Source organism: Macaca mulatta, chromosome 19 (assembly GCF_049350105.2).
Source record: "Macaca mulatta isolate MMU2019108-1 chromosome 19, T2T-MMU8v2.0, whole genome shotgun sequence".
In the NCBI taxonomy this organism is placed as follows: domain Eukaryota; kingdom Metazoa; phylum Chordata; class Mammalia; order Primates; family Cercopithecidae; genus Macaca; species Macaca mulatta.
Window position 1 is genome coordinate 21408475 of NC_133424.1, and position 25280 is coordinate 21433754.

The window sequence follows — 25280 nt, forward strand, 5'->3', positions numbered from 1 at the left end:
AGTGTTTCAGTATCTTGGCCAGGCTGGTCTCAAACTCCTGAGCTCATAATCCACCCACCTCAGCCTCCCAAAGTGCTGGGATTATAGGCATGAGCCACAGTGCCTGGCCTAACAATTATACCTGTCTCATCACTTAAAAGAGCCACTAGTTTTTTTTGTTTTGTTTTGTTTTGTTTTTTTGAGACGGAGTCTTGCTCTGTCGCCCAGGCTGGAGAGCAATGGCATGATCTCGGCTCACTGCAACCTCCGCCTCCTGGGTTCAAGCCATTCTCCTGTCTCAGCCTCCTGAGTGGCTGGGATCGCAGGTACACACCACCATGCCCGGCTAATTTTTGTATTTTTAGTAGAGATGGGGTTTCACCATGTTGGTCAGGCTGGTCGTGAACCCCTGACCTCGTGATCCACCCGCCTCGGCCTCCCAAAGTGTTGGGACTACAGGCGTGAGCCACTGCGCCCAGAAAGAGCCACTAATTCTACTTTTGAAATATACTGAATATTTATATTAAAAGCTAAGACAAGCTTACTATTATGTAGAAAATTTGTGGTTTGCATGTGCATTATTACCCATTAAGTGATCTACAGTTTCTGAAAGTTTCAGAAACACCAATATAAAAATACTATTTCTGATTGAATAAAAGATATTGTCATTTTAGTCACTACTAAATGAAACAGATTGGAATTGCTAGTCACAATGTGGTTTTAAATGTTATTTAATGAACACATGTGAAGTTTCTGTTCAACTCATGTTAACTATTTTTTCACTTCTATTAGAAAAATATTAAAATTTAAATTACTACAAATGTATGAATGTATTCAAATCTAAACACAGTGCCAATCTTAAAAGATCTGTATGCATAGGATTATAGAATGCCTATTCTCTATTTACCTTAGAAGATAAATAACTGCTTTTCAATAAACCCAATGGGGCAATTGTGACTCACAATCATAAGCTACTAAAATACTATCATCTAGAAAGTATTTATTAATTCATTTTTCTTACTTTTGAAATACAGTCATAATTTCTAGTTGTCATAACACTAGATTTGAGGTGCTGTGGCTGCAGTAACTAGAAATGTCATGGTTGACTCTGCTTTACTTTCTGCCTATTTCTTACAAACACGGCAAAACAAGGAAGGCCAGAAATCCTATACCTTGATTGCAAATACACCAGTACCCTTCTAGGGAGAATATATGTTCGAACATATTAACTTGAAATTCCTGGCATCTTTTCTTGAAGAATAGACTTTTTTTTTTTTTTTTTTTTTGAGGTGGAGTTTTTCTCTTGTTGCCCAGGCTGGAGTGTAATGGTGCAGTGTCGATTCACTGCAACCTCTGCCTCCCAGGTACAAGCGATTCTCCTGCCTCAGCCTTCTGAGTGGCTGGGATTATAGGCACCTGCCACCACGCCCGGCTAATTTTTTGTGTGTTTTTAGTAGAGACGGGGTTTCATCATGTTGGCCAGGCTAGTCTCGATTTCCTGACCTCATGATCTGCCCGCCTCGACCTTCCAAAGTGCCGGGATTACAAGCGTGAGCCACCGCGCCCAGCCTAGAACAATTTTCTTACACTTTAGAACAATTTTCTTACATCTTTAGAACAATGTATGTGTATATTTAACTTTATGTAAATCAAAACTAAAAGTCATATGTGTTTGCAGGCAGAGAGGCCAAAAGTTCAAAAATGTATATATAACAAAATTTTAAGAATATTGTAGTCAATAACAACTTAGTTGTACATTTAAAAATAACTTAAGGCCAGGTATGGTGGCTCACACCTGTAATCCCAGCATTTTGAAAGGCTAAGGTGTGTGGATCACGAGGTCAGGAGTTCAAGACCAGCCTGACCAACACAGAATCCCCGTCTCTACTAAAAATACAAAAATTAGCTGGGCATGGTAGTACGCACCTGTAATTCTGGCTACTCAGGAAGCTGAGGCAGGAGAATCGCTTGAACTCGGAAGTGGAGGTTGAAGTGAGCCAAGATCTGCCACTGCACCCCAGCCTGGGCGATAGAGCAAAACTCCGTCTCAAAAAATAAACAATAAAAAATAAAAATAACTAAAGTGTAGAACTGGATTGTTTGTAATACAAAACATAAATGCTAGAGGTGATGCATACCTCATTTACCCTGATGTGATTATTACATATTATATGCCTATATCAAAATATATGTTATATGGCATAAATATATACACATACTTTGTACCCACAAAATTTAAAAAACAGATTTAAACGAGAAAAAAAGAATAAAAATTTAACCTACAGAAACAATATTTTTTAACTTATTTGCAGTTGAAAGCCACTGGCAAAAGAGATTACCAGAGATGTTAGTTGATTATGTTACCAAATAGTATATTCTTACTATCTTTTACCTACACCTTTGAGTAAATGGGATAGGTTTCAGTTAGTGGCATAATAATGCTTTATTGAATGCACAATAGTATTAACATGTTAAAAACTGTATAATTAAGCAATTAAGTTCACACATAATCTGAAATGTTAAAAATGTACTGCATTTTATTACATAAAAGTACAAGTAGTAAAATCACATACTAATTTTTTAATTTTAACAAAACAAGTATGTTCTCACTATAATGCAAAAGAATATTACTGTGAACACCTACCTCATGCACCACTCAATATCATAAGTTAACCACAAATAGCGTCTCCACTTAGATTTTCATCATGCATGTAACATTTTAATGTCCTTACTCTTCCAAAGAAAAGGTCATAAATGCCCACCTAAAAAAAAAGAAACTCTCCTATCTTTGATGCAGTGACAACTGATCACATGTGAATACAACAGAAATGAAGAAATAGCATCAAGTAATTTCAGAGTTGAATTACAGCATTATTAGCTTTTTAAAAAATCTGTACTTCTTTTCAAGGAAAAAAGTATAATTTGGGCTGGGCGCGGTGGCGTAAGCCTGTATTCACAGCACTTTGGGAAGCCAAGCTGGGCAGATCATGAGGTCAGAAGTTCAAGACTAGCCTGACCAACATGGTGAAACCCCGTCTCTACCAAAAACATAAAAATCAGCTGGACTTGGTGGTGTGCGCCTGTAATCCCAGCTACTCAGTAGGCTGAGGCAGGAGAATTGCTTGAACCCAAGAGGCAGAGGCTGCAGTGAGCTGAGATTGTGCCACTGCACTCCAGCCTGGACGACAGAGAGATTCTCTGTCTCAAGCGGGGGGAGGGGGAAGTATAGTTTGAATGTAATTACAAACTTCCAAAAAATTTTCTACTCTTTTTAAAATTATGTACAAATAAATTTATCTACCGTTTGGGATCATTTTTTACACTCAGCACTTTGATATAGTGTAATGTCTGAAGTGTCAGTACCTTAGTATTTTTTGTTTTTGTTTTTGAGATGGAGTCTCACTCTGTCGCCAGGCTAGAGTGCAGCAGTATAATTTCGGCTCACTGCAACCTCTGCCTCCCGGGTTCAAGTGATTCTCCTGCCTCAGCCTCCCGAGAAACTGAGACTACAGGCACATGCCACCACGCCCAGCTAATTTTTATATTTTTAGTAGAGACAGGGTTTTATCATGTTGACCAGGATGGTCTCAATCTGTTGACCTCATGATCCACCCACCTCAGCCTCCCAAAGTGCTGGGATTACAGGCGTGAGCCACCATGCCCGGCCCTACTTTAGATATTTCTACTGTAAATTCTCTGATATTTACATAGACTTAATTTTGGATTGAATGTTTTAAATATATACTGCATCTGCAAAAATATATTTCAGTATGAACCCTCTGGTGTTGTCTAAGTTGTAGTTTTGGGAAAAAAATTCAAATTTATTATGTTTGCAGGGTTGTTCTCCAATCTGAATTCCCTGATGTTGAACAAAGTTTAATCAACTGCTTCACGGTTTTCTCTAGTACAAAACGTGTACAGTAAGATCTGTGATACAAGTAAAGGTACTACAACCCTTTTTTATTTGTAATGTTTGTCTTCACAATAAATACTCTACTTTAAAAGCTTATATTTTCTGAAAGATTTTTTGACAGTAATTAAATTTATAATACTTTTATTAAGTACTCTCTGATGTTGAGTAAGATGTGAGCAGACATTAATGGCTTTTTCACAGTCTTTATATTGGTACAATTTTTCTCAAGTGTAAATGCTTTCCTGGCAATAAGGTGTGAGTATTCATTAAAAAGTTTGCCACATTCTTCACACTTGTAAGAGTTTTTGTAGTAATAATTATCTTACCTACAATCAAGTGTGACAATCATTTAAAGGTTTTGTCACATTTTCCACATTTTGAAAGTTCCGGCCGGGCGCGGTGGCTCAAGCCTGTAATCCCAACACTTTGGGAGGCCGAGACGGGCGGATCACGAGGTCAGGAGATCGAGACCATCCTGGCTAACACGGTGAAACCCCGTCTCTACTAAAAAATACAAAAAACTAGCTGGGTGAAGTGGCGGGTGCCTGTAGTCCCAGCTACACGGGAGGCTGAGGCAGGAGAATGGCGTGAACCCGAGAGGAGGAGCTTGCAGTGAGCTGAGATCCGGCCACTGCACTCCAGCCTGGGTGACAGAGCAAGACTCCGTTTCAAAAAAAAAAAAAAAAAAAAAAAAAAAGAAAGTTCCTCAGCAGTATGATTTATTTTATGCTTAGAAAAGTTTGAGGTGTTGTCAAAATTACTGCGATGTCTTCCAGCTTTGTAGTTTCTCTCAAGTTTTTTTGTTTGTTTGTTTGTTTGTTTGTTTGTTTTTAACGTGTAGTAAGATTTGGGGACCAGTTAAGTACTTTGCCACATTCTTTACATTTGTAGGGTTTCTCTCTAGTATGAATTATCTTTTTTTTAAAATAAGGATTAAGAGCCAGTTAAAGGTTTTGCCACATTTATCACATTTGTAGGATTTCTCTCCAGTATTATCTTGTGTTTTAATAAAAGTTGAAAATACACTAAAGGATTTGACACATTATTTACATTTGTAGAGTTTCTCTTTGGTATGAATTCTCTTATGTTTAGTAAGGTTTGGGGACTGGTTAAAGGCTTTGCCACATTCTTCACATTTGTAGGGTTTCTCTCCAGTATGAATTATCTTATGTTTCATAAGGGTTGAGGACTGGTTAAAAGCTTTGCCACATTCTTTACATTTGTAGGGTTTCTCTCCAGTATGAATTATCTTATGTGTAGTAAGGTGAGAGGACAGAATAAAGCTTTTGCCACATTCTTCACATTTATAGGGTTTCTCTCCAGTATGAATTTTTTTATGATTAGTAAAATTTGAGGAGTAGTTAAAAGTTTTGCCACATTCTTCACATTCGTAGGGTTTCTCTTCAGTATGAATTACTTTATGTTTAGTAAGGATTGAGAATATACTAAAGGCTTTACCACATTCTTCACATTTGTAGGGTTTCTTTCCAGTATGAATTACCTTATGATAAGTAAGAGTTGAGGACTTGGTAAAGGCTTTACCACATTCTTCACATTTGTAGGGTTTCTCTCCAGTATGAATTACCTTATGATTAGTAAGGTGTGAGGACCGGTTAAAAGCTTTACCACATTCTTCACATTTGTAGGGTTTCTCTTCAGTATGAATTATCTTATGTTTAGTAAGGGTTGAGAATACACTAAAAGCTTTGCCACATGCTTCACATTTATAGGGTTTCTCTCCAGTATGAATTCTCTTATGTGTAGTAAGGTGTGAAGATAAAGTAAAGGCTTTGCCACATTCTCCACATTTGTAAGGTTTCTCTCCAGTATGAATTTTCTTGTGATTAGTAAGGTTTGAGGACTGCTTAAAAGCTTTTCCACATTCTTCACATTTGTAGGGTTTCTCTCCAGTATGAACTATTTTATGTTTAGTAAGGTTTGAGGAACGGTTAAAAGCTTTGCCACATTCTTCACATTTGTAGAGTTTCTCTCCAGTATGAATTATCTTATGTCTAGTAAGAGTTGAGGACTGGTTAAAAGCTTTTCCACATTCTTCACATTTGTAGGGTTTCTCTCCAGTATGAATTATCTTATGATTAGTAAGGTTTGAGGACTTTTTAAAAGCTTTGCCACATTCTCCACATTTGTAGGGTTTCTCTCCAGTATGAATTATCTCATGTTGAGTTAGTTGTGAAAGCATGCAAAATGATTTGCCACATTCTTTACATTTGAAAGGATTTTTTCCAGTATGTCTTATCTTATGTCTCTTTGAATATTTATGAAAGACTTTCACATATTTATCATACTGAACTACTTTGCTCTGGGTAGTTGTCACACATTGGTTAAGTTCCTTATGACCTCCTTTGTGCGACTTATGCTCATCCACACTTTTACAGCCTTTTCTTAATTGTAAATTCTGATATCCACATTTTCCATATCTTCTCAGTATCACTTGTTGGAATGAATTTTTTATGTACTGCTCTGGCCTAAGGTCTTTGGCAAAATGAGAACACATAGCTGAAAGAAATAAAAATAACAAATTATTCCACTTACTCGGCTCCGATTAATGTCATTTACAAATCTAACTTACACCAGCTATATAAGCAAAATGGCACAGCAAAACACCACAGATCCTAAATCCTTTATAGACACATAAATGTAACAAAAACATTCTGACCAAAATACATTTGTGAAAAATTTATAAATAAGTAAAGTGTGTGCAGTGTCCCAGGCGAGGATAATGCAAAGAGCCACATAGGAGAAAAAAGAAAAGTCTGTTACATTTACCCAACACACCTCTTTCTGCTGCCCAATCTAACATGGTGACTTTAGAAGTAAATTGTCAACTCCTGGTTTCTTTTTTAAAAGACTAAAAAAAATAGTGTCACATACATCTTTATTTCTGGCTCTCAGGGGCCTTTTCAGACACTGGTTTCTGTCTCCCATGACATAAAGTACTAAAATAAATGGTAGTATACTTTGGAATGACAGTTTGAGTCTGCTGAGACCAAAGTTAAGTGTTACAGCAGCAGAGACTGCAGTACCACATACAGGAAACAGGTTTAGCAAGTGATTACTGAGTATTTAGAAGAAACGCTAACATACTTCTTTAACTTAAAAAGCCCACAAAATTTTAGACAAGACACAATCTAAGAAAATGTTAGAGAGACTCCCAAAATCTCTAGCCAAGACAACTGGTTTCAGACTGTCCCAGGCCTAAGCTACATTATAAAGATTGTGACAGGGCCGGGCACGGTGGCTCACAGCTATAATCCCAGCACTTTGGGAGGCCAAGGAGGGTGAATCACCTGAGGTCGGGAGTTCAAGACCAGCCTGACCAACAAGGAGAAACCCCATCTCTACTAAAAATACAAAATTAGCTGGGCATGGTGGCACATGCCTGTAATCCCAGCAACTAGGGAGGCTGAGGCAGGAGAATCACTTGAACTCGGGAGGCAGAGGCTGTGGCGAGCTGATATCACGCCACTGCACTCCAGCCTGGGCAACAAGAGCAAAACTCCGTCTCAAAAAAAAAAAAAAAAAAAAAAAAGATTGTGACAGGTAGCTTGTTTTTAATGTCTAAATCTCAATCAAAGATTAATGTATACAAAATATTAGGGCAGGATGACCCCATCAAAAACATTACTAAACTTTCAGAAAGCAACCATAGGAATGTAAAGATGTACAAATTTTTAAAATTTAAAATAAATTAAATACTACACAGTGAATGAAACAGGAACACAGACAACTACTGAAGTTTAGAAAACTCAGGATAACAATAAAAATATTAAAAATATCAAAAAACATAAATTAGGAAGATAAAAATGTCACAGTCAAGAAGAGAATCTTGGGAGCTGCAAGACAAAGTAATGTATCATTTATAAAAATGTCTTATGAGATAACCAGTAAATTTTCAAAAAATATTGGAATACCTGACGAGAACTGGGTGATATAGTCAAAGCCCTGGAAAAAAAAAAAAAAAAAACAGCTGTCAAGTGAAAATAATACAACTAAAAAGAACTGGTTGGGCAAAGTGGCTCATGCCTATAATCTCAGCACTTTGGAAGGCCGAGGCAGGCGGATCACCTGAGGTCAGGAGTTCGAGACCAGCCTAGCTAACATGGTGAAACTCCATTTCTACTAAAAATATAAAAAATTAGCCAGGCGAGGTCACACGCGCCTGTAATCCCAGCTACTCAGGAGGCTGAGGCAGGAGAATCGGTTGGACCTGGGAGGCAGAGATTTCAGTGAGCCAAGATCATGCCACTGCACTCAAGCTTGGGCAACAAGAGTGAAACTCCTTTTCAAAAAAAATAAAAAATAAATAAATAAAAAAGAACTGTCCAACCGAATAAAAAGAAAGACCTTCTAAAAATAACCTAATCCTGAAAAAGTATATTGGCACTGCATATGCCCTACATACCAAAGATGCTGAAAGGAGTTCTTCCCACTGAAAATAACATGATGCAGGAGAACACATAATCATACAAAAAAACATAACTTTCTGGGAAAGATATTTACATACACAAAAATAGAATTCCTTAGCATTTTAATAATCATGCAGAAAACATTATTAATTATTCTATAAAATTTTAAAGATAAAAGCATAGAAATGATTATAAACATCTGTTAATGTAACATAAAAATAAATAATTAGCGGCCAGGCACAGTGGCTCATGCCTGTAATCCCAGCACTTTGGGAGCCTGAGGAGGGTGGATCACCTGAGGTCAGGAGTTCAAGACCAGCCTGGCCAACATGGTGAAACCCCATCTCAACTGAATATATAAAAATTAGCTGGGCGTAGTGACAGACAATTGTAATCCCAGCTACTTGGGAGGCTGAGGCAGGAGAACTGCTTGAACCTGAAAAGTGAAGGTTGCAGTGAGCCAAGATTGCACCACTGCAATTCAGCCTAGGTGACAGAGCAAGACTGTCTCTCAAAAAAAATGAATAAATAACAATTAAAAAATATGTATGGATATAATTAGCAACATCAATAACAAAGTAGAAAGCAGATGTAATGAGAAAGAATTTTTTGTATGCAAACAAGGTCAATTTTTTTTGTTTTGTTTTCAGATGGAGTCTCACTCTGTTGCCCAGGCTGGCATGATCTCGGCTCACTGCAACCTACGTTTCCTGGATTCAAGCAATTGTGGTGCAAATAAGGTTAATTTTTTACTACATTAAAATTGTTTTTTTTTTTAAGTTTTTATGTAATTCCCAAGGTACTACAAAGAAAATATCTGTATAGATACACAAAAGAAAATAAGAAAGTAGTGAAAGCATATAATACAAAAACCAAAGGACACAAAAGAAGACAGAAAGAGGGAAAATGAGGGACAAAGATACAAGAGTTAAAGAGAATTAATAAAATTACATTACTTTTGCTTTCAGAAAATTATTTAAATATATATAAAATTAACTTTTCAATCTAGAGACATAATTTTCAACAAAATGATTTATTAAAATCTTTCAAATGCCAAGATTCATTTGCCTTTTTACAAGAGTCAGTTGAAATCTAATGATTAAAAAAAGACTGAAAGTAGCAAGATGAAAGTAGAAATTTTACGCAAATATTAACCAAATGAGAGAAGAAGACGTCAAAATAATATTACACAAGCTACATCTTAAGTCAAAAAGTGTCATATTTAACAAGATGTACTTTGCCGGGCGCGGTGGCTCAAGCCTGTAATCCCAGCACTTTGGGAGGCCGAGACGGGCGGATCACAAGGTCAGGAGATCAAGACCATCCTGGCTAACCCGGTGAAACCCCGTCTCTACTAAAAAATACAAAAAACTAGCCAGGTGAGGTGGCGGGCACCTGTAGTCCCAGCTACTCCGGAGGCTGAGGCAGGAGAATGGCGTAAACCCGGGAGGCGGAGCTTGCAGTGAGCTGAGATCCGGCCACTGCACTCCAGCCTGGGTGACAGAGCGAGACTCCGTCTCAGAAAAAAAAAAAAAAAAAAAAAAAAAGATGTACTTTAAGTCAAAACTCTGAAAAGAGAAAAAAGGACACTGAACAATAGTAGATTCATTTACTGGGAACCAATGACTAGTTTGTGTGTGTGTGTGTACACGCATGCACATCTCACATTAGGGTTTCAAATATATAAAACAAATATTGACAGAATTGAAGAAACACACAGAGAGCAATATAATTATAGAATATATCAAGACCCCATTTTCTTAAAAATAAAACAAGACGGAATATTAGCAAGGGAATAGAAAACTTGAAATCAGTATGGAACGATTATTTCTAACAGAGGTATAGAGAGTTGAACATCAGGATATACACCCTTCCCGATAGCTCATAGAACATTCTCCTTGAAAGGACCATCTGTTAGGCCAAAAAAAATTCTTAACACATTTTTTAAAACAGAAATCTTATGAGTTACTTTCTGTGACCAAAATGGAATGAGATTATAATTTAAAGAACGGAAAAATTCACAAATACATAGAAATTAAACAACACATTTTGAGTGTGCTCTTGTTCAAAGGTTGAAATAATATTGTGTAGATTTCCATACTGCTCAAAGTAATCTAGAGATTTAATGTAATGTTTTTCATATTTCTTACTGCATTTCTGAAGAAATAGAAACAGCAGCCCCAAAAGTATATGGAATCTCAAGAGACTATACTCAACAATCTTCAAAAAAAAAAGGAACAATGTTGGAGGCATTACAGTTTTTTACTTCAAAACACATGACAAAGCTACATAATAAAAACAATTTTGTATGAATATAAAGATAAGAAAGTAGATAAATAAAATAGAATCCAGCACATGAACTTTCACATATATGGTCATACAAAGAGTCATTTACATACCCATAATTATTGCAGCACTGTTACTCAAAGCCAACAGGTAAAAGCAATGCAAATTTCTGTTACAAAATCATTTAGTAAATATAATTTGAAATATAAAAACACTGGAATATCACTCAGTTTGCAAAAAGCAGAAAATATTATAACAACTATAAAGATAAATCTTAACGACATTATGCAAAATGAAACGAGCCAGTCACAAAAAGACAGAGATCGTATGATATGTATAACAGTTACACTCTCTGAAACAGAACAAGAGTGGTGTTTGAAAAGTGAGATGAAATGGGAATAATTGGTAGTTGTTTAATGTATATTAAGATTCAGCTTTATGGTCGGACGTGATGGCTCACGCCTGTACTCCCAGCACTTTGGGGGGCCGAGGCAGGTGGATCACGAGGTCAGGAGTTCAAGGCCAGCCTGGCCAAGATGGTGAAACCCCATCCCTACTAAAAATACAAAAATTAGCCAGGCATGGTGGTGGATGCCTGTAATCCCAGCTACCCGGGAGGTTAAGGCAGAGAATTGCTTGAACCTGGGAGGCAGAGGTTGCAGTGAGGCGAGATTGCACCACTGCACTCCACCCTGGGTGACAGAGTGAGACTCTGTCTCATACACGCACACAAAAAAAACACAGATTTAGCTTTGCAAGATAAAAACATTTTAGCACATGTTGCGTACCAATATAAATATAATTAATATGAAAAAATTAAATATTTAAAAAAATTTTAGGTGAGGTGCAGTGGCTCATGCCTGTAATCCCAGCACTTGCAGAGGCTGAGGCAGATGGGTCACTTGAAATCAGGAGTTCGAGACCAGCCTGGCCAGCATGGTGAAATCCCATCTCTACTAAAAATACAAAAAAAAAAAAAAAAAAAAGCCGGGTGTGGTGGCAGGCCCCTGTAATCCCAGCTATTCGGGAGGCTGAGACTGGAGAATTGCTTGAACCCGGGAGGTGGAGGTGGCAGTGAGCCAAGATCAAGCCACTGCATTCTAGCCTGGGCGACGCAGCAAGACTCCATCTCAAAAATGAAAAACAAAAAAACAAAAATCAGCTGGGCATGGTGGCACGTGCCTGTAATCCCAGCTACCCAGGAAGCTGAGGCAGGAGAATCACTTGAACTCGGGAGGTGGAGATTGCAGTTAGCCGAGATCACGTCACTGCACTCCAGCCTGGGCAACAGAGTGAGACTTAGTCTCAAAGAAGAAAAGAAAAACCTAAGAACTTTCCAAATTTTGATGTAATAAAAAAAAATTTCTAACCAATAACACTTGATCCAAAATTATTTTACTCTAAAAACAAGATAAAAATAAAGACTCCAAAATAAAAGGTGTGGGTGTTCATCACTACTAGCACAGTCCTATGAAAAGTACTACATGGTGTCCATGCACAGTGGTTCAGGCCTATGAATCCTACAGCTTCAGCAGGCCAAGGCAGCCAGATCACTTGAGAATAGGAGTTCAAGATTAGCTTGAGCAACATAGTGAGACTCTACATAGAAGCAAAGGGAAATACTAAAATGAGCCCATTATTTTGAAAATTAAAATGATGCTCGCCAGCATCATAAAACCATGTATAAAATAAAGCTCTCTATTACATGTAAATATATAGACACATATAGAATTATTTACTATCATAATGATGGTACATAAAATCCTTAAACTACTTCTATAGAATATGAAATATAAAATATAAATCTGTTAGTAGATACATAGTATAAAATAACCTTTAATATCAATAACTACTGAAAAACATAAAGATATAGCTTTTGTATTAAATAGAAGTTGTTATGAGATTAAAATATATCATTTTAGTTTTGGCTGGGCGCTGTGGCTCAGGTCTGTAATCCCAGTTCTTTGAGAGGCTGAGGCAGGTGTATCACCTGAGGTCAGGAGTTCAAGACCAGCCTGCCCAACATGGCAAAACCCCATCTCTACTAAAAATACAAAAAATTAGCTGGGTGTGGTGGCAGGTACCTGTAAGCCCAGGTACTTGGGAGGCTGAGGCAGGAGAATTGCTTGAACCTGGGAGGCGGAGGTTGCAGTGAGCCGAGATCGTGCCATTGCACTCCAGCCTGGGTGACAGAGTGAGACTCTATCTCAAAAAAATAAAATAAAATAAAATATATTATTTTCATACTAAAATGTTTTATGTAATCTCCATTTTCAAGACAATTACAAAGATAATATTTATGGAAAGTATAAATAAGGAAATGGAAAAATAACCAAAGCATGGGTCACTACATAGAATAAACAAAAATAAATGCAATAAAACAAGAAATGAGAAAAAAGCATATCTACAAGAAACATATAACAATAACAGTAAAACTGATCGTAGTAACTCTATTTTAAAGCAATCATTTTAAATACAAATTAATTAAACTACTTGATAGAAAGAAACATAATCCCAGGACGTTGTGAGGTCAAAGTGGGCTGATCACTTGATCCCAGGAGTTTGAGATCAGCCTGAGCAACATCTCAAAACCCTGTGTCTACAAAAAAAAATACAACAAAACTTGCTGGGTGTGATGGCATATATTTGTAATGCAGCTATTTGAGAGGCTGAAATGAGAGGATCATCAGAGTTTGATCATGCCACTGAAAACCAGCCTGATTGACACAGTGAATCCTATTTTGAAACTGAATGAATAAATAGGCCAGGCATGGTGGCTCATGCCTGTAATCCCAGCATTTTGGGAGGCCAAGGTGGGTGGATCACTTGAGACCAGGAGTTTGACACTACCCTGGCCAACACGGTGAAACCCCATCTCTACTGAAAATAGAAAAAATGGCCGGGCGCGGTGGCTCAAGCCTGTAATCCCAGCACTTTGGGAGGCCGAGACGGGTGGATCACGAGGTCAGGAGATCGAGACCATCCTGGCTAACACGGTGAAACCCCGTCTCTACTAAAAAAAATACAAAAAAATAGCCGGGCGAGGTGGTGGGCGCCTGTAGTCCCAGCTACTCGGGAGGCTGAGGCAGGAGAATGGCGTGAACCCGGGAGGCGGAGCTTGCAGTGAGCTGAGATCCGGCCACTGCACTCCAGCCTGGGCGACAGAGCGAGACTCCGTCTCAAAAAAAAAAAAAAAAGAAAAGAAAATAGAAAAAATTAGATGGGTATGGTGGCACATGCCTGTAATCCCAGCTACTTGGGAGACTGAGGCATGAGAATCACTTGAATCCGGGAGGTGGAGGTTGCAGTGAGCCAAGATTACGCTACAGCACTCCAGCCTGGAGTGAGATTCTTTCTCAAAAACAACAAAAAAAAATAAAATAAATGAATAAATAAATAAAATTATAAAGAAGAAAAAGGCCGGGCGCGGTGGCTCAAGCCTGTAATCCCAGCACTTTGGGAGGCCGAGACGGGCGGATCACGAGGTCAGGAGATCGAGACCATCCTGGCTAACCCGGTGAAACCCCGTCTCTACTAAAAAATACAAAAAACTAGCCGGGCAAGGTGGCGGGCGCTTGTAGTCCCAGCTACTCGGGAGGCTGAGGCAGGGGAATGGCGTAAACCCGGGAGGCGGAGCTTGCAGTGAGCTGAGGTCCGGCCACTGCACTCCAGCCTGGGTGACAGAGCGAGACTCCGTCTCAAAAAAAAAAAAAAAAAAAAAAAAAAGAAGAAAAAGAAATAAAATGCCTGAATAACTTTAGAAAAAAGCATACAATATGCTGCCTACAAAAGACTGGTTTTAGCATTGCACTGAATAGGCTGAAAGTAACATAATAGAAAAAATTTATTTTTCATGCAAATAGTAACCACAATTGGTTACTATTATTATTATAATAGTATAATAGGCAGTTATAATTATATTAGACATAATATGCTTTTAGTCAAGTACTAGCATGAGAACAAAACTGATATTATATAATGAGAAAATAGGTCAATTTACCAGGAATCTATAACTATTATATCCCTCTATACATATGTATGTATGTATAAAACATCAGAGCTGCAAAATGTATGAAGCAAATAGTGACAAAAGTGAAGAAATACATAGCAACATAATAACTGTAAATACCAACACCACATTTGCAATAATAAACAAGAAAACAAAAAACTCAGACAACATTGTAGACTGTATTAATTAGCTTACATATAAAGGAATACCTGAGAGTAGGTAATTTATAAAGAAAAAAGGTTTATTTGGCTCACAGTTCAGCAGACTGTATAGGAAGTATGTGCCAGCATCTGCTTTTGGTGAGTAAGCATCCTAGTAAGCTTATCATCATGGTGGAAGGCAAAGTATAACTGGACACATCACACAGTAAGAGACAGAGTAAGTGTGAGGTGAAGAAGCCAGATTTTTTTTTTTTTAACAAACCAGTTCTCATTTGAATCAATAGAGTGTAGCCTTTTTGATTATCAAAAGGATGGTGCCAAGCCATTTATGAGGAATTTGCTCCCCTATAACCCAAACACATCCGATCAGGTCCCACATCAAACAGGAGGATTATATTGAAGGATGAGGTTTAGAGAAAGTGGACATCCTCTAACCTTAGGCCAATCATATCATATCACCAACTAGGCTTAACAGACATGTACAAAACTTTCCAGGCAAAAGCAAGAGAATACATGCAATATTCTTACTTGCTCCTGCTGTGTTCTGTTACGACACATACCAAGTCTTATTAAATTTATGAATACCGGCTGAGTGCAGAGGCTCATACCTATAATCTCAACACTTTGGGAGAATCACATGAGGCAAAAAGTTTGGGACCAGCTTATGCAACAGAATGAGACCGTGTCACTACTAATAAATCAAAAAATTAACCAGGGGTAGTAGTGTATGTCTGTAGTCCCAGCTCAAAAATTTGAGGTAAAAGGATCACTTGAGCCCAGCAGGCTGAGGTTGCAGTAAGCCAAAATCATGTCACTGCACTACAGCCTGGGCAACAGAGTAAGATGCTGCCTCAAAATAACAACAAATACATTTAAGAAGACCAAAATTATACACTATGTTTTCTGACCAAAACTGAAAGAAAGTAGGAATTAAAAATCAAAGTAAAACTGGCAAATCCAAAAATATATGAAATTAAAACACATTCTTCAACATATTCTTTTTTTTTTTTTTTTTTTTTTTTTTTTGAGATGGAGTCTCACTCTCACCAGGCTGGAGTGCAATAACGTGATCTCAGCTCTCTGCAACCTCTGCCTCCAGGGTTCAAGCGATTCTCCTGCCTCAGCCTCCTGAGTAGCGGGGAATACAGGTGTGTGCCACCATGCCCAGCTAATTTTTGTATTTTTAGTAGAAACAGGGTTCCACCAGGGTGGCCGAGATGGTCTTGATCTCTTGACCTTGTGATTCGCTCGCCTCAGCCTCCCAAAGTGCTGGAATTGCAGGCGTGAGGCACTGCACCCAGTCACTCTTCAACTTATTCTTGCTCCAGGGTCAAAAAATTTAATTTTTTAAAGACATTACTATGACCTACAGTGGTGAATGAATTTAATATAATCTCTATAAAAACCCTAATCACACAGTTTTTTACAGAAATATAGTTTGATTTTTTTTTTTTTTTTTTAGATGGAGTCTCACTCTATTACCAGGCTAGAGTGCAGTGGCTGCAGTGGCATGATCTCAGTTCACTGCAACCTCTGCTTCCCGGATTCAAGTGATTCTCCTGCCTCAACCTCCTGAGTAGCTGGGATTACAGGTGCCTGCCACCAGGCCCAGCTAATTTTTGTATTTTGTTTTAGTAGAGACAGGGTTTCACCACGTTCATCAGGATGGTCTCGAACTCCTGACCTCGTGATCTGCCCGCCTTGGCCTCCCAAAGTGCTGGGATTACAAGCGTAAGCCACCGCGCCTGGCCTAAAATTTTTTAATTTGATTATAAACTATAGATAAATACCCTTGAAAAAGAACAAAGAGGCATTATACTTTCTGATTTCAAAACATATTAAAAGCTACAAAAACAAAACAACGTGGTACTGACACAAAAATAAACAGATGAAAGAACAGAATAGAGAGCCCAGAAATGAATTCTCCTGTATAAGATTAAATAATCTTCCACAAAGTTGCCATGAGCATACCACAGAGCAAAGATATTCTCTTCAAAAAATGTCGAAAACTGGATATCGACACTGAAGACGTAAAGTTGGATCATTTCCTTGAACCAAATACAAAAAAAATGGTTTAACTAAACACTTAGACATGAAAAGATAACTAACATCTCTTAGAAAAAATATAGGAAAAAGGCATGTCATTGGCCTCGGCACTATTTTTTTAGATACGACACTAAATGCATGAGCAACTACAACAACTATAACCATTAAGATTTAACTGCACTATACTTCAAAATTTCGGCACATCAAAACAAAAATTCAATAGACAATGCCTCCTAGAAAATGGGTGAAAATATTTGCAAATCACAAGAGACGAGTGATGAGTTAATATTCAAAATATATAAACAACTCTTAAAACTGAACAATAAAGCTGAATAACTTGATTTATTAATGAAAAAATAACTGAACTGAATTTTCATTAAAAAAATTACCCAGATGGGAAAAAGTATTTGAAAAGAAAAACAAAATTAATAATTTGTAGAGAAACACATAAAAATGAAAAATAAAATCACCTCACACCCACTACAATGGCCACCGTAAATTTATGAAAAACAACAAATCTGTTGATAATGCAATGAAAATAAAACCCCTGTTGATTGTTGGTATAAAACAAAGATGCAGCCATTGTTTTAAAATGTTATAAATGTTGGCCAGGCATGGAGGCTCAGACCTGTAATCCCAGCACTTTGGGAGGCCGAGGCAGGCAGATCTCAAGGTTGAGAGTTCGAGACCAGCCTGACCAACAGGTGAAACCCCATCTCTACTAAAAATACAAAAATTAGCCGGGTGTGATGGTGTACACCTGTAATCCCAGCTACTTGGGAGGCTGAGGCAGGAGAATCACTTGAACCCGGGAGGCAGAGCTTGCAGTGAGCCAAGATCGCACCACTGCACTCCAGCTTGGGTGGCAGAGCAAGACTCTGTCTCAAAAAAAAAAAAAACAGTTATAAATGTTTCTCAAGTAATTAAAAATGGAATTATCGGCAAATATAGCAATTTTATTTATGAATCTATATTCAAAATATGCAACACAGGACCTGTAAGACATTTGAACATTTATGTTTATTGTATCAGTATTCACAAAAGCCAAAAGGCTGAAGAAACCCAGATGTTCCTTAATTTATAAATACTTCAAAAAATGTAACATATACATACAATGGAATATTATTCAGTCTTTTTTTAATGTTTGCCTCACACTAATATTTATTTCACTCAAACTGGAGCAATAATCTTCCATACATAAGTATCTTCCCTGCCCAGTAATTCAAAGAAAAAAAAATCCAAAATGATTAGTAAAGAAAAATATAAGAATTAACAGAGCCTTTAAATTTATTTTAAATATTTTTAAGATTTAAAGTGTTTAAAGTTTGTAATTCCTAGTAGGAAAACATTATCTGAATGAATACCCTAATGGCAAACCACTATAAAATGCTTCAGCTGCATTTGGGGGAGAGGGGTAGGGATTATCTTCAAAGCACCCCAGCTCTCTTAATGAGACGGTCAGAGGTACATTGGTTTGTATTACTGCGACATCCATAAGGTGATCTATGTTGCTTTTCCTTCAGCAAGGGCTTTATTTATCAGAAGGGCATCGTCATGCGCGTCCGTGTGAGGAGACCACCAAACAGGCTTTGTGTGAGCAATAAAGCTTTTTAATCACCTGGGTGCAGGTGGGCTGAGTCCGAAAAGAGTCAGTGAAGGGAGATAACGGTGGGCCATTTTATAGGATTTGGGCAGGTAAAGGAAAATTACAGTCAAAGGGGGGTTGTTCTCTGGTGGGCAGGAGTGGCGGTCACAAGGTGCTCAGTCGGGGAGCTTTTTGAGCCAGGAAGAGCCAGGAAAAGGACTTTCACAAGGTAATGTCATCATTTAAGGCAAGGACCGGCCATTTTCACTTCTTTTGTGATTCTTCAGTTACTTCAGGCCATCTGGGCATATATGTGCAAGTCACAGGGGATGCGATGGCTTGGCTTGGGCTCAGAGGCCTGACAGGCATTACGCTTGACCTCCAAATAGGGCTGACAATTTACTGATAAGATTCATAACCTTTGTGGTGCTTTGGTGTTTTGACATATTTGCTGGGTTCTGAGCCACATCCTGGAAGGCCACCATAACTTCTGGATCCTGCATGGCTGCAAGAACCTCTGGATCACTAAGAATTTCATTCCGGCCATTCCAAGCATGCCTCCTCCCATTCCAGGCATTCCTCCGGGAAAACTACCAGGCATTCCCCGGGGAAAGCCACCTGGAAAAGAGCCATACTGAGCTCTTGAGTGTCACTGGCTTCTTCCTCCCTCTGGGATCTCTCATGCTCTTCTCGAGCCTTCTTAACTTGTTCTATTCTTTCTTTGATCTCTCGCTCTTCACGTTTTCGCTCATATTTTCTCGGATGTTCTGCAATTTTCTGTGCCCTAGGTTGAACTTCTTTCAGCATTGCACTAGCATCTTCATCATAATTCAATTCACAGGCAAGGGCAAGATCATGAGCTGTTTCTTCCCAGTGGCCTAGAAGATGAGTGTGCTTTCCCTCGCCACTTGTAAGGCTGAGTTGAATCAGGATTTATTTCAATGGCTCTGTCAGTTTCGGATGACGGCATTTGGCTTCCGTAATTTGATGAAGACGCTGGCCCTCTTGGCATGCAAAATGGCCAAGCGAGGATATTCAGCTTGATGGCACCTCTGAATAAGTCAATGGCTTTCTGGAGCTCACCATCATTTAGGGCTTCAATAGCAGCCACTTTCTTATCATTTGCCTGATCCATCATCTCCTCTGTTATCTCTGCATTTTCATCTCCCATTTCTTGAGGGGCATCAGTGTCTGGTTCAATCACACCTTCTTTATCAATTTCTAGATCACTTTCCTCACTTGATGGTTTGTCTGCCTTTAAGTCTTCCTCCACCTTCTTACTATCAGATTCTTCTTCCTTGGTATTTTCTTCTGATTTAGCTTTCTGAGTAGCAGGTGGTACTTTACCCCCCATGCTCTCTATCCACTCCCTCAGGAAGTGCATTTCCTTGGTGTGCAGAACGCTCGGATCCTGTTTACACGTTTTCACAAAGGCCTGAAGCTCATTCGCTTTGCGGGGGTCCGTGGTAGGGAGGTGGTGGGCGAAGCTGGGGGACTGCGGTCCAGTTCCAGGTCCAGGCGCTGGCTCAGTGTGATCGTGCAGAAGGGGCTATTCAGTCTTAAAAGACTTCTTACAAAATCTTGTCACTTTTTTGTTTTGTTTTTTGACACAGAGCCCCGCTCTGTTGCCCAGCCTGGAGTGCAGTGGTGCAATCTTGGCTCACTATAACCTCTACATCCCAGGTTCTAAGGGATTCTCCTGCCTCATCCTCCTGAGTAGCTGGGATTACAGCATGTGCCACAACACCCAGCTAATTTTTGTATTTTTAGTAGAGGCAGGGTTTCACCATGTTGGCCAGGCTGGTCTCGAACTCCTAACCTCAGGTGATCCGCCTGCCTCGGCCTCCCAAAGTGCTGGGATTATAGGCGGGAGCCACGGTGCCCAGCCAATCTGTTCATATTTTAAGACAAACTTTCAGAGTATTACGTTACCTGAAATAAGCCAGATGCAAAATGATGGATACCGTATAATTCCACTTACATGAGATGCCTTACGTAGTTACACTCATAAAAACAGAAAGTGGAAGGGTATTTGTCAAGGGGTGGAGAGAGGGTAAAATAAGTTATTGTTACTTAATGTGTATTTGAGTTTTAGTTTAACAAGATGCAAAATTTCTAGAAGTCTTTTGCATAGCAATGTGAATATACTTAACATGCCTGAAATGTATAGCTTCTTTTTAAGACAGGATCTCACTCTATCACCCAAGCTGGAGAACAGTGGCACAATTATGGCTCACTTAGCCTCAAACTCTCAGGCTTAAATAATCCTACCCCTTTAATTTCCCAAGTAGCTGAGACCACAGGTGTCAGCCATTCCTGACATAAATGCCTTTATGAGCGAGCCACGCATTATGGCTCACACCTGTAATGAGAATTACATGGCACATCACGGTTGAAAAATTGTTTCAGGCTAGGATTTCAAGACCAGCCTGGGTTATGTAGAAAGCCCCATCTCCAAAATAAGTGCCTTTAAGAGAGCTTTGAGATCCAGGGAGGGGGAAGTGAAACTCTGCTAAAGCCCCAAATTAAGGAGTGTTCTTTTCAGAAGCCAGGCCCTCATTCAGGTGGCAAACTACAGGACCCCTGTTCTTGGCTACAGGTAAGAAAACAGCCCACTCAACTTGGTTCCACTGAGAATTCATATATATATGAATTTTTTTTTTATATATATATAGATATGTGTTTTTTTTTTTTGAGACAAAATCTCACTGTGGTGTGGGTCGCCCAGGCTGGAGTACAGTGGCATGACCTCAGCTCACTGAAACTTCCACCTCCTGGGTTCAACATTCTCCTGTCTCAGCCTCCCGAGTAGCTGGGACTACAGGCATGCACCACCATGCCCAGCTAATTTTTGTATTTTTGTAGAGACAGGTTTTGCCATGTTGGCCAGGCTGGTCTTGAACTCCTGATCTCAGGTGATCTGCCCACTTGGCCTCCCAAAGTTCTGGGATTACAGGCGTGTGCCACCACACCCAGCCCCCACTGAGAATTCTGAACTTCCTCTGTAATCATCCCAAACTCCTCCCAGGCACAGTACGGGAGAGGTCCTGCCCTTTCAGAGGCCTGGAGTAAGACATCGATTTATAGCCATACAGGCAGGCCTGCAGCAGACCTTGGCCTTCACTGTGGTCCCTGAAACAGTTCAATGACTCAGTTCCAGCTCCATGGGCCACAGTTCATGGCCAGTTCTGCCTACAGAGAAACCTAAACAATGACCTGTAGAAATCCTCTTTGGTACTCAGTGAAAGCCATACTCACCCACATTTTGATATAAGGCCCAACCATATGCAGACCTGAATGCAGACACGTGCCCTAGTGTCTGCCATACAGAGCAAAATTCTGAAAGATATTCAGTCTGTTTAAAAACAAAATGGGAAGCTGGGTGCAATGGCTCATGCCTGTAATCCCACTTTGGGAAGACAAGGTGGACAGATCACCTGAGGTCAGGAGTTCAAGCCTGATCAACATGGTGAAACCCTGTCTCTACTAAAAATACAAAATTAGCCAGGCCTGATGACACATGCATGTAATCCCAGCTACTCGGAAGGCTGAGGCAGGAGAATCGCTTGAACCCGGGAAGCGGTGGTTTCAGTTAGCTGAGATCACGCCACTGCACTCCAGTCAGGGCAACAAGAGCAAAACTCCATCTCAAAAGAAAAATAAAATAAAACAAGATAAAATAAAATAGGAATTACAACTATCCAAGCCCCTTGTAACCAGCCAACTAAAGGTGGAACCTAGTACAGAAACTGCAGGCTTGAGACCAAGCTACTACCCCTCTCCACAAACCCAGGGGGCATCCCAGAACCCTGGCGCCCAAAAAAGAAGATCTTGCCTGGGCAAAGTGGCTCATGCCTATAATCCTAGCACTTTGGGAAGCTGAGGAGGGTGGATCACAGGGTCAGGAGTTCGAGACCAGCCTGACCAACATGGTGAAACCCCATCTCTACTAAAAATAATCTGGGCATGGTGGCATGCGCCTGTAATCCCAGCTACTCGGGAGGCTGAGGCAACAGAATCGTTTGAACCCAGGAGGCGGAGGTTGCAGTGAGCCAAGATCACGTGACTGCACTACAGCCTGGGTGACAGAGCGAGACTTAGTCTCGGAAAAGAAAAAAAAACAACTTTACCTTCTGAAATCAGTTTATAAAAACTTGAAGAGGTATTTGCATTTTCAAATTTACAGACACCAATGCCAAACTATATTGTGCCCACTTGTTAATGCTTCTCTTTTAACATAACACTGAAAGTATGTGGCAGAAGAATTAGTCAAAAAATAAAAAACCCATTGAAATTGAAGACAACTAAGTAAAATGTTTCTGTTTGTAGATCATAAAATCTTATATATAAAAATACATAAACAGTACATTAAAACCTATCTAAATTAATAAATACACTCAGTAAATTACCAAATATAAAATCAACATACAAGTTATGGTTTCATAAATCAAAATTGTCTAAAACAAAGAAAACAGTATTATTTACAATAGCATTAAAATAATGTATTTCTGAGAACAAATTGACCCAAGAAAGTGAAAAAAAATCTTTACAATTAAAGATATAAGATTTCAATGAAGAAATTAGAAAAGATTCAAGTAAGCTTTAAAATATTTAATATCTATGGATTTAAAGAATAAATATTGTTAAAGTACCATATTATCCAAAGTGATCTATAGATTCAAGAAACTCCCTACCAAAATTCCAGTGGCATTTTTTTCACAGTAATTGAAAATACAATCCCTAAATTTACATGAAACTAAAATAAACCCCCTTTTTTTTTTTGAGATGAAGTTTCACTCTTATTGCTAAGGCTGGAGTACAGTGGCACAATCTCAGGTTGCAGCAACCTCTGCCTCCCCGGTTCAAGCGATTCTCCTCCCTCAGTCTCTGGAGTGGCTGGGATTACAGGCATGCACCACCATGCCTGGCTAATTTTTTGTATTCTTAGTAGAGACGAGGCTTCACCATGTTGGTCAGGCTGGTCTTGAACTCCTGACCTCAGGTGATCCACCCACCTCGGCCTCCCAAAGTGCTGGGTTACAGGCGTGAGCCACCATGCCCAGGCCAATAAATCTTTTTAAGAGACAGGGTCTCCTTATGTTGCCCAGGTTGGTATCCAACTCCTGGGCTCAAGGGATCCTTCTGCCTCAGCCTCCCAAAGTGATAGGATTATAGCTGTGAGCCACTGCACCCAGCCAAAACTTTGAATAGTCAAAGCAATCATGAGGAATAAAAACAAAGCAGAACATCACACTTCTTAATTTCAAAATGTATTTCAAGCCTGTAGTAATACAAACAGGATGAAATGTGCAGAAAAATAAACAACAACAACAAAAAAAATGGAACAGAAACCACAACTCTTACACATTTCAGACACGATGCAAAAAGAGAACTTACAAAATAGTGTAACACAGAGTTTCTCAAAATTATGCAGATATTTCTGAGTCTCCAAAAACAATGGAAAAAAAAAGTCAGATTGTACAATCTCTTATATGCCATGAAGAGGACTTTAGCTCACTGTAAACTTGAAGGAAGATCACTGAAGGGAAAGTAGAATTTTTAAAGAATCAGCGGCTGGGCGCGGTGGCTCACGCCTGTAATCCCAGCACTTTGGGAGGCCGAGACGGGCGGATCACGAGGTCAGGAGATCGAGACCATCCTGGCTAGCACAGTGAAACCCCGTCTCTACTAAAAAATACAAAAAAATTAGCCGGGCGAGGTGGCGGGCGCCTGTAGTCCCAGCTACTCGGGAGGCTGAGGCAGGAGAATGGCGTGAACCTGGGAGGCGGAGCTTGCAGTGAGCTGAGATCCGGCCACTGTACTCCAGCCTGGGCGACAGAGCGAGACTCCGTCTCAAAAAAAAAAAAAAAAAAAAAAAAAAGAATCAGCATAAGACAGAAGATGCCCCTATGTTGAAGTAAAAAAAAAAAAAAAAGCTGCCTAGAAACTATTTCCTTTGGAACGCAGATTTCCAAGTCACATTTTATGGACTGGCTTTCTTTTTCACCTTTGGACCTCTCATCTGTGTCGTCTGTTATAATCGCTCTCACCTACCTGGGGGTTTGGCTACCATCTCGTGTCTCTTCATATTCCAGGGCTCTTTTCCTTGCTCCAGACAGGTGATCAGGTCTAAATTAGACACAGCAATACCTGTTTTATTAAAAATAAATAACATGAATCTTGCTCATATTCTCCAATTACCAACCTAGTAATTTTCTCAGTAAAGAGAATGCAGGCCACACACAGTGGCTCATGCCGGTAATGCCAGCACTCCGAGAGGCCGAGGTAGGTAGATCACCTGAGGTCAGGAGTTCGAGACCAGACTGGTCAACAATGTCAAAACCCTGTCTCTACTGAAAATACAGAAATTAGCTGGATGTGGTGGTGCACGCCTGTAGTCCTAGCTGCTCGGGAGGCTGAGACAGGAGAATCACTAGAACCCAGGAGGCAAAGGTTGCAGTGAGCTGAGATTGCACCACTGCATCCAGCCTGAGTGACAGAGCAAGACTCCATCTCAGAAAAAAATATTTTAAAGAGAATGTGATAGAATATTCTAGGAAATTAATCACAAAATACTAACTTATAACAAAATTTCTAAATGTTAAGAAAATATTTTCAATTTGTATGTTCTTAATTTTACTATTCAGTGCTACTGAATCAAAAATTGGTGGTGGCAATTAGATTTTAAGGTATGGGCAACAGTATTTTATGCCACTAAATTTCTGGAATTACCACTAATCTAGAGTGAAGGATACAGATCAGCTCAGAAAGGTGGAAAGTTCAGGTCAGGGTGAAACATCTACACAGATAAATCCTACATTTTCTTAAAAACAGGTATCTGAAACTCATTTATGTAAAGCATAAATTGCCAAAA

The 25280-nt window shown here is 39.3% G+C and overlaps 2 protein-coding genes, 1 long non-coding RNA gene and 1 pseudogene across 4 annotated transcripts in view; 2 read left to right on the forward strand and 2 right to left on the reverse strand.

Annotated features, from left to right (window-relative positions):
* The window catches only part of LOC693803 (uncharacterized), a 529045-nt gene that overhangs the window by 491734 nt on the left and 12031 nt on the right, over positions 1-25280 (reverse strand). Inside the window, 5 exon segments of the mRNA XM_077978588.1 lie at positions 4131-4192; positions 4594-4652; positions 4748-4836; positions 4839-6409; positions 24461-24556. Of these exon segments, the coding sequence (XP_077834714.1) occupies positions 4131-4192; positions 4594-4652; positions 4748-4836; positions 4839-6409; positions 24461-24556 (1877 nt within the window).
* Positions 1-25280, forward strand: part of LOC693354 (uncharacterized) — a 171528-nt gene that overhangs the window by 78741 nt on the left and 67507 nt on the right.
* On the forward strand, positions 2352-4596 carry LOC144336913 (uncharacterized). Its single transcript, XR_013409343.1, has 2 exons — positions 2352-3540; positions 4471-4596. It is a non-coding gene; the product is annotated as an uncharacterized LOC144336913 (long non-coding RNA).
* Positions 18330-25280, reverse strand: part of LOC106994678 (hsc70-interacting protein pseudogene) — a 146369-nt pseudogene continuing 139418 nt past the window's right edge. The window contains exon 2 of the transcript XR_013409331.1: positions 18330-20673. The product of XR_013409331.1 is annotated as a hsc70-interacting protein pseudogene (transcript). The remainder of the gene's footprint in view (positions 20674-25280) is intronic.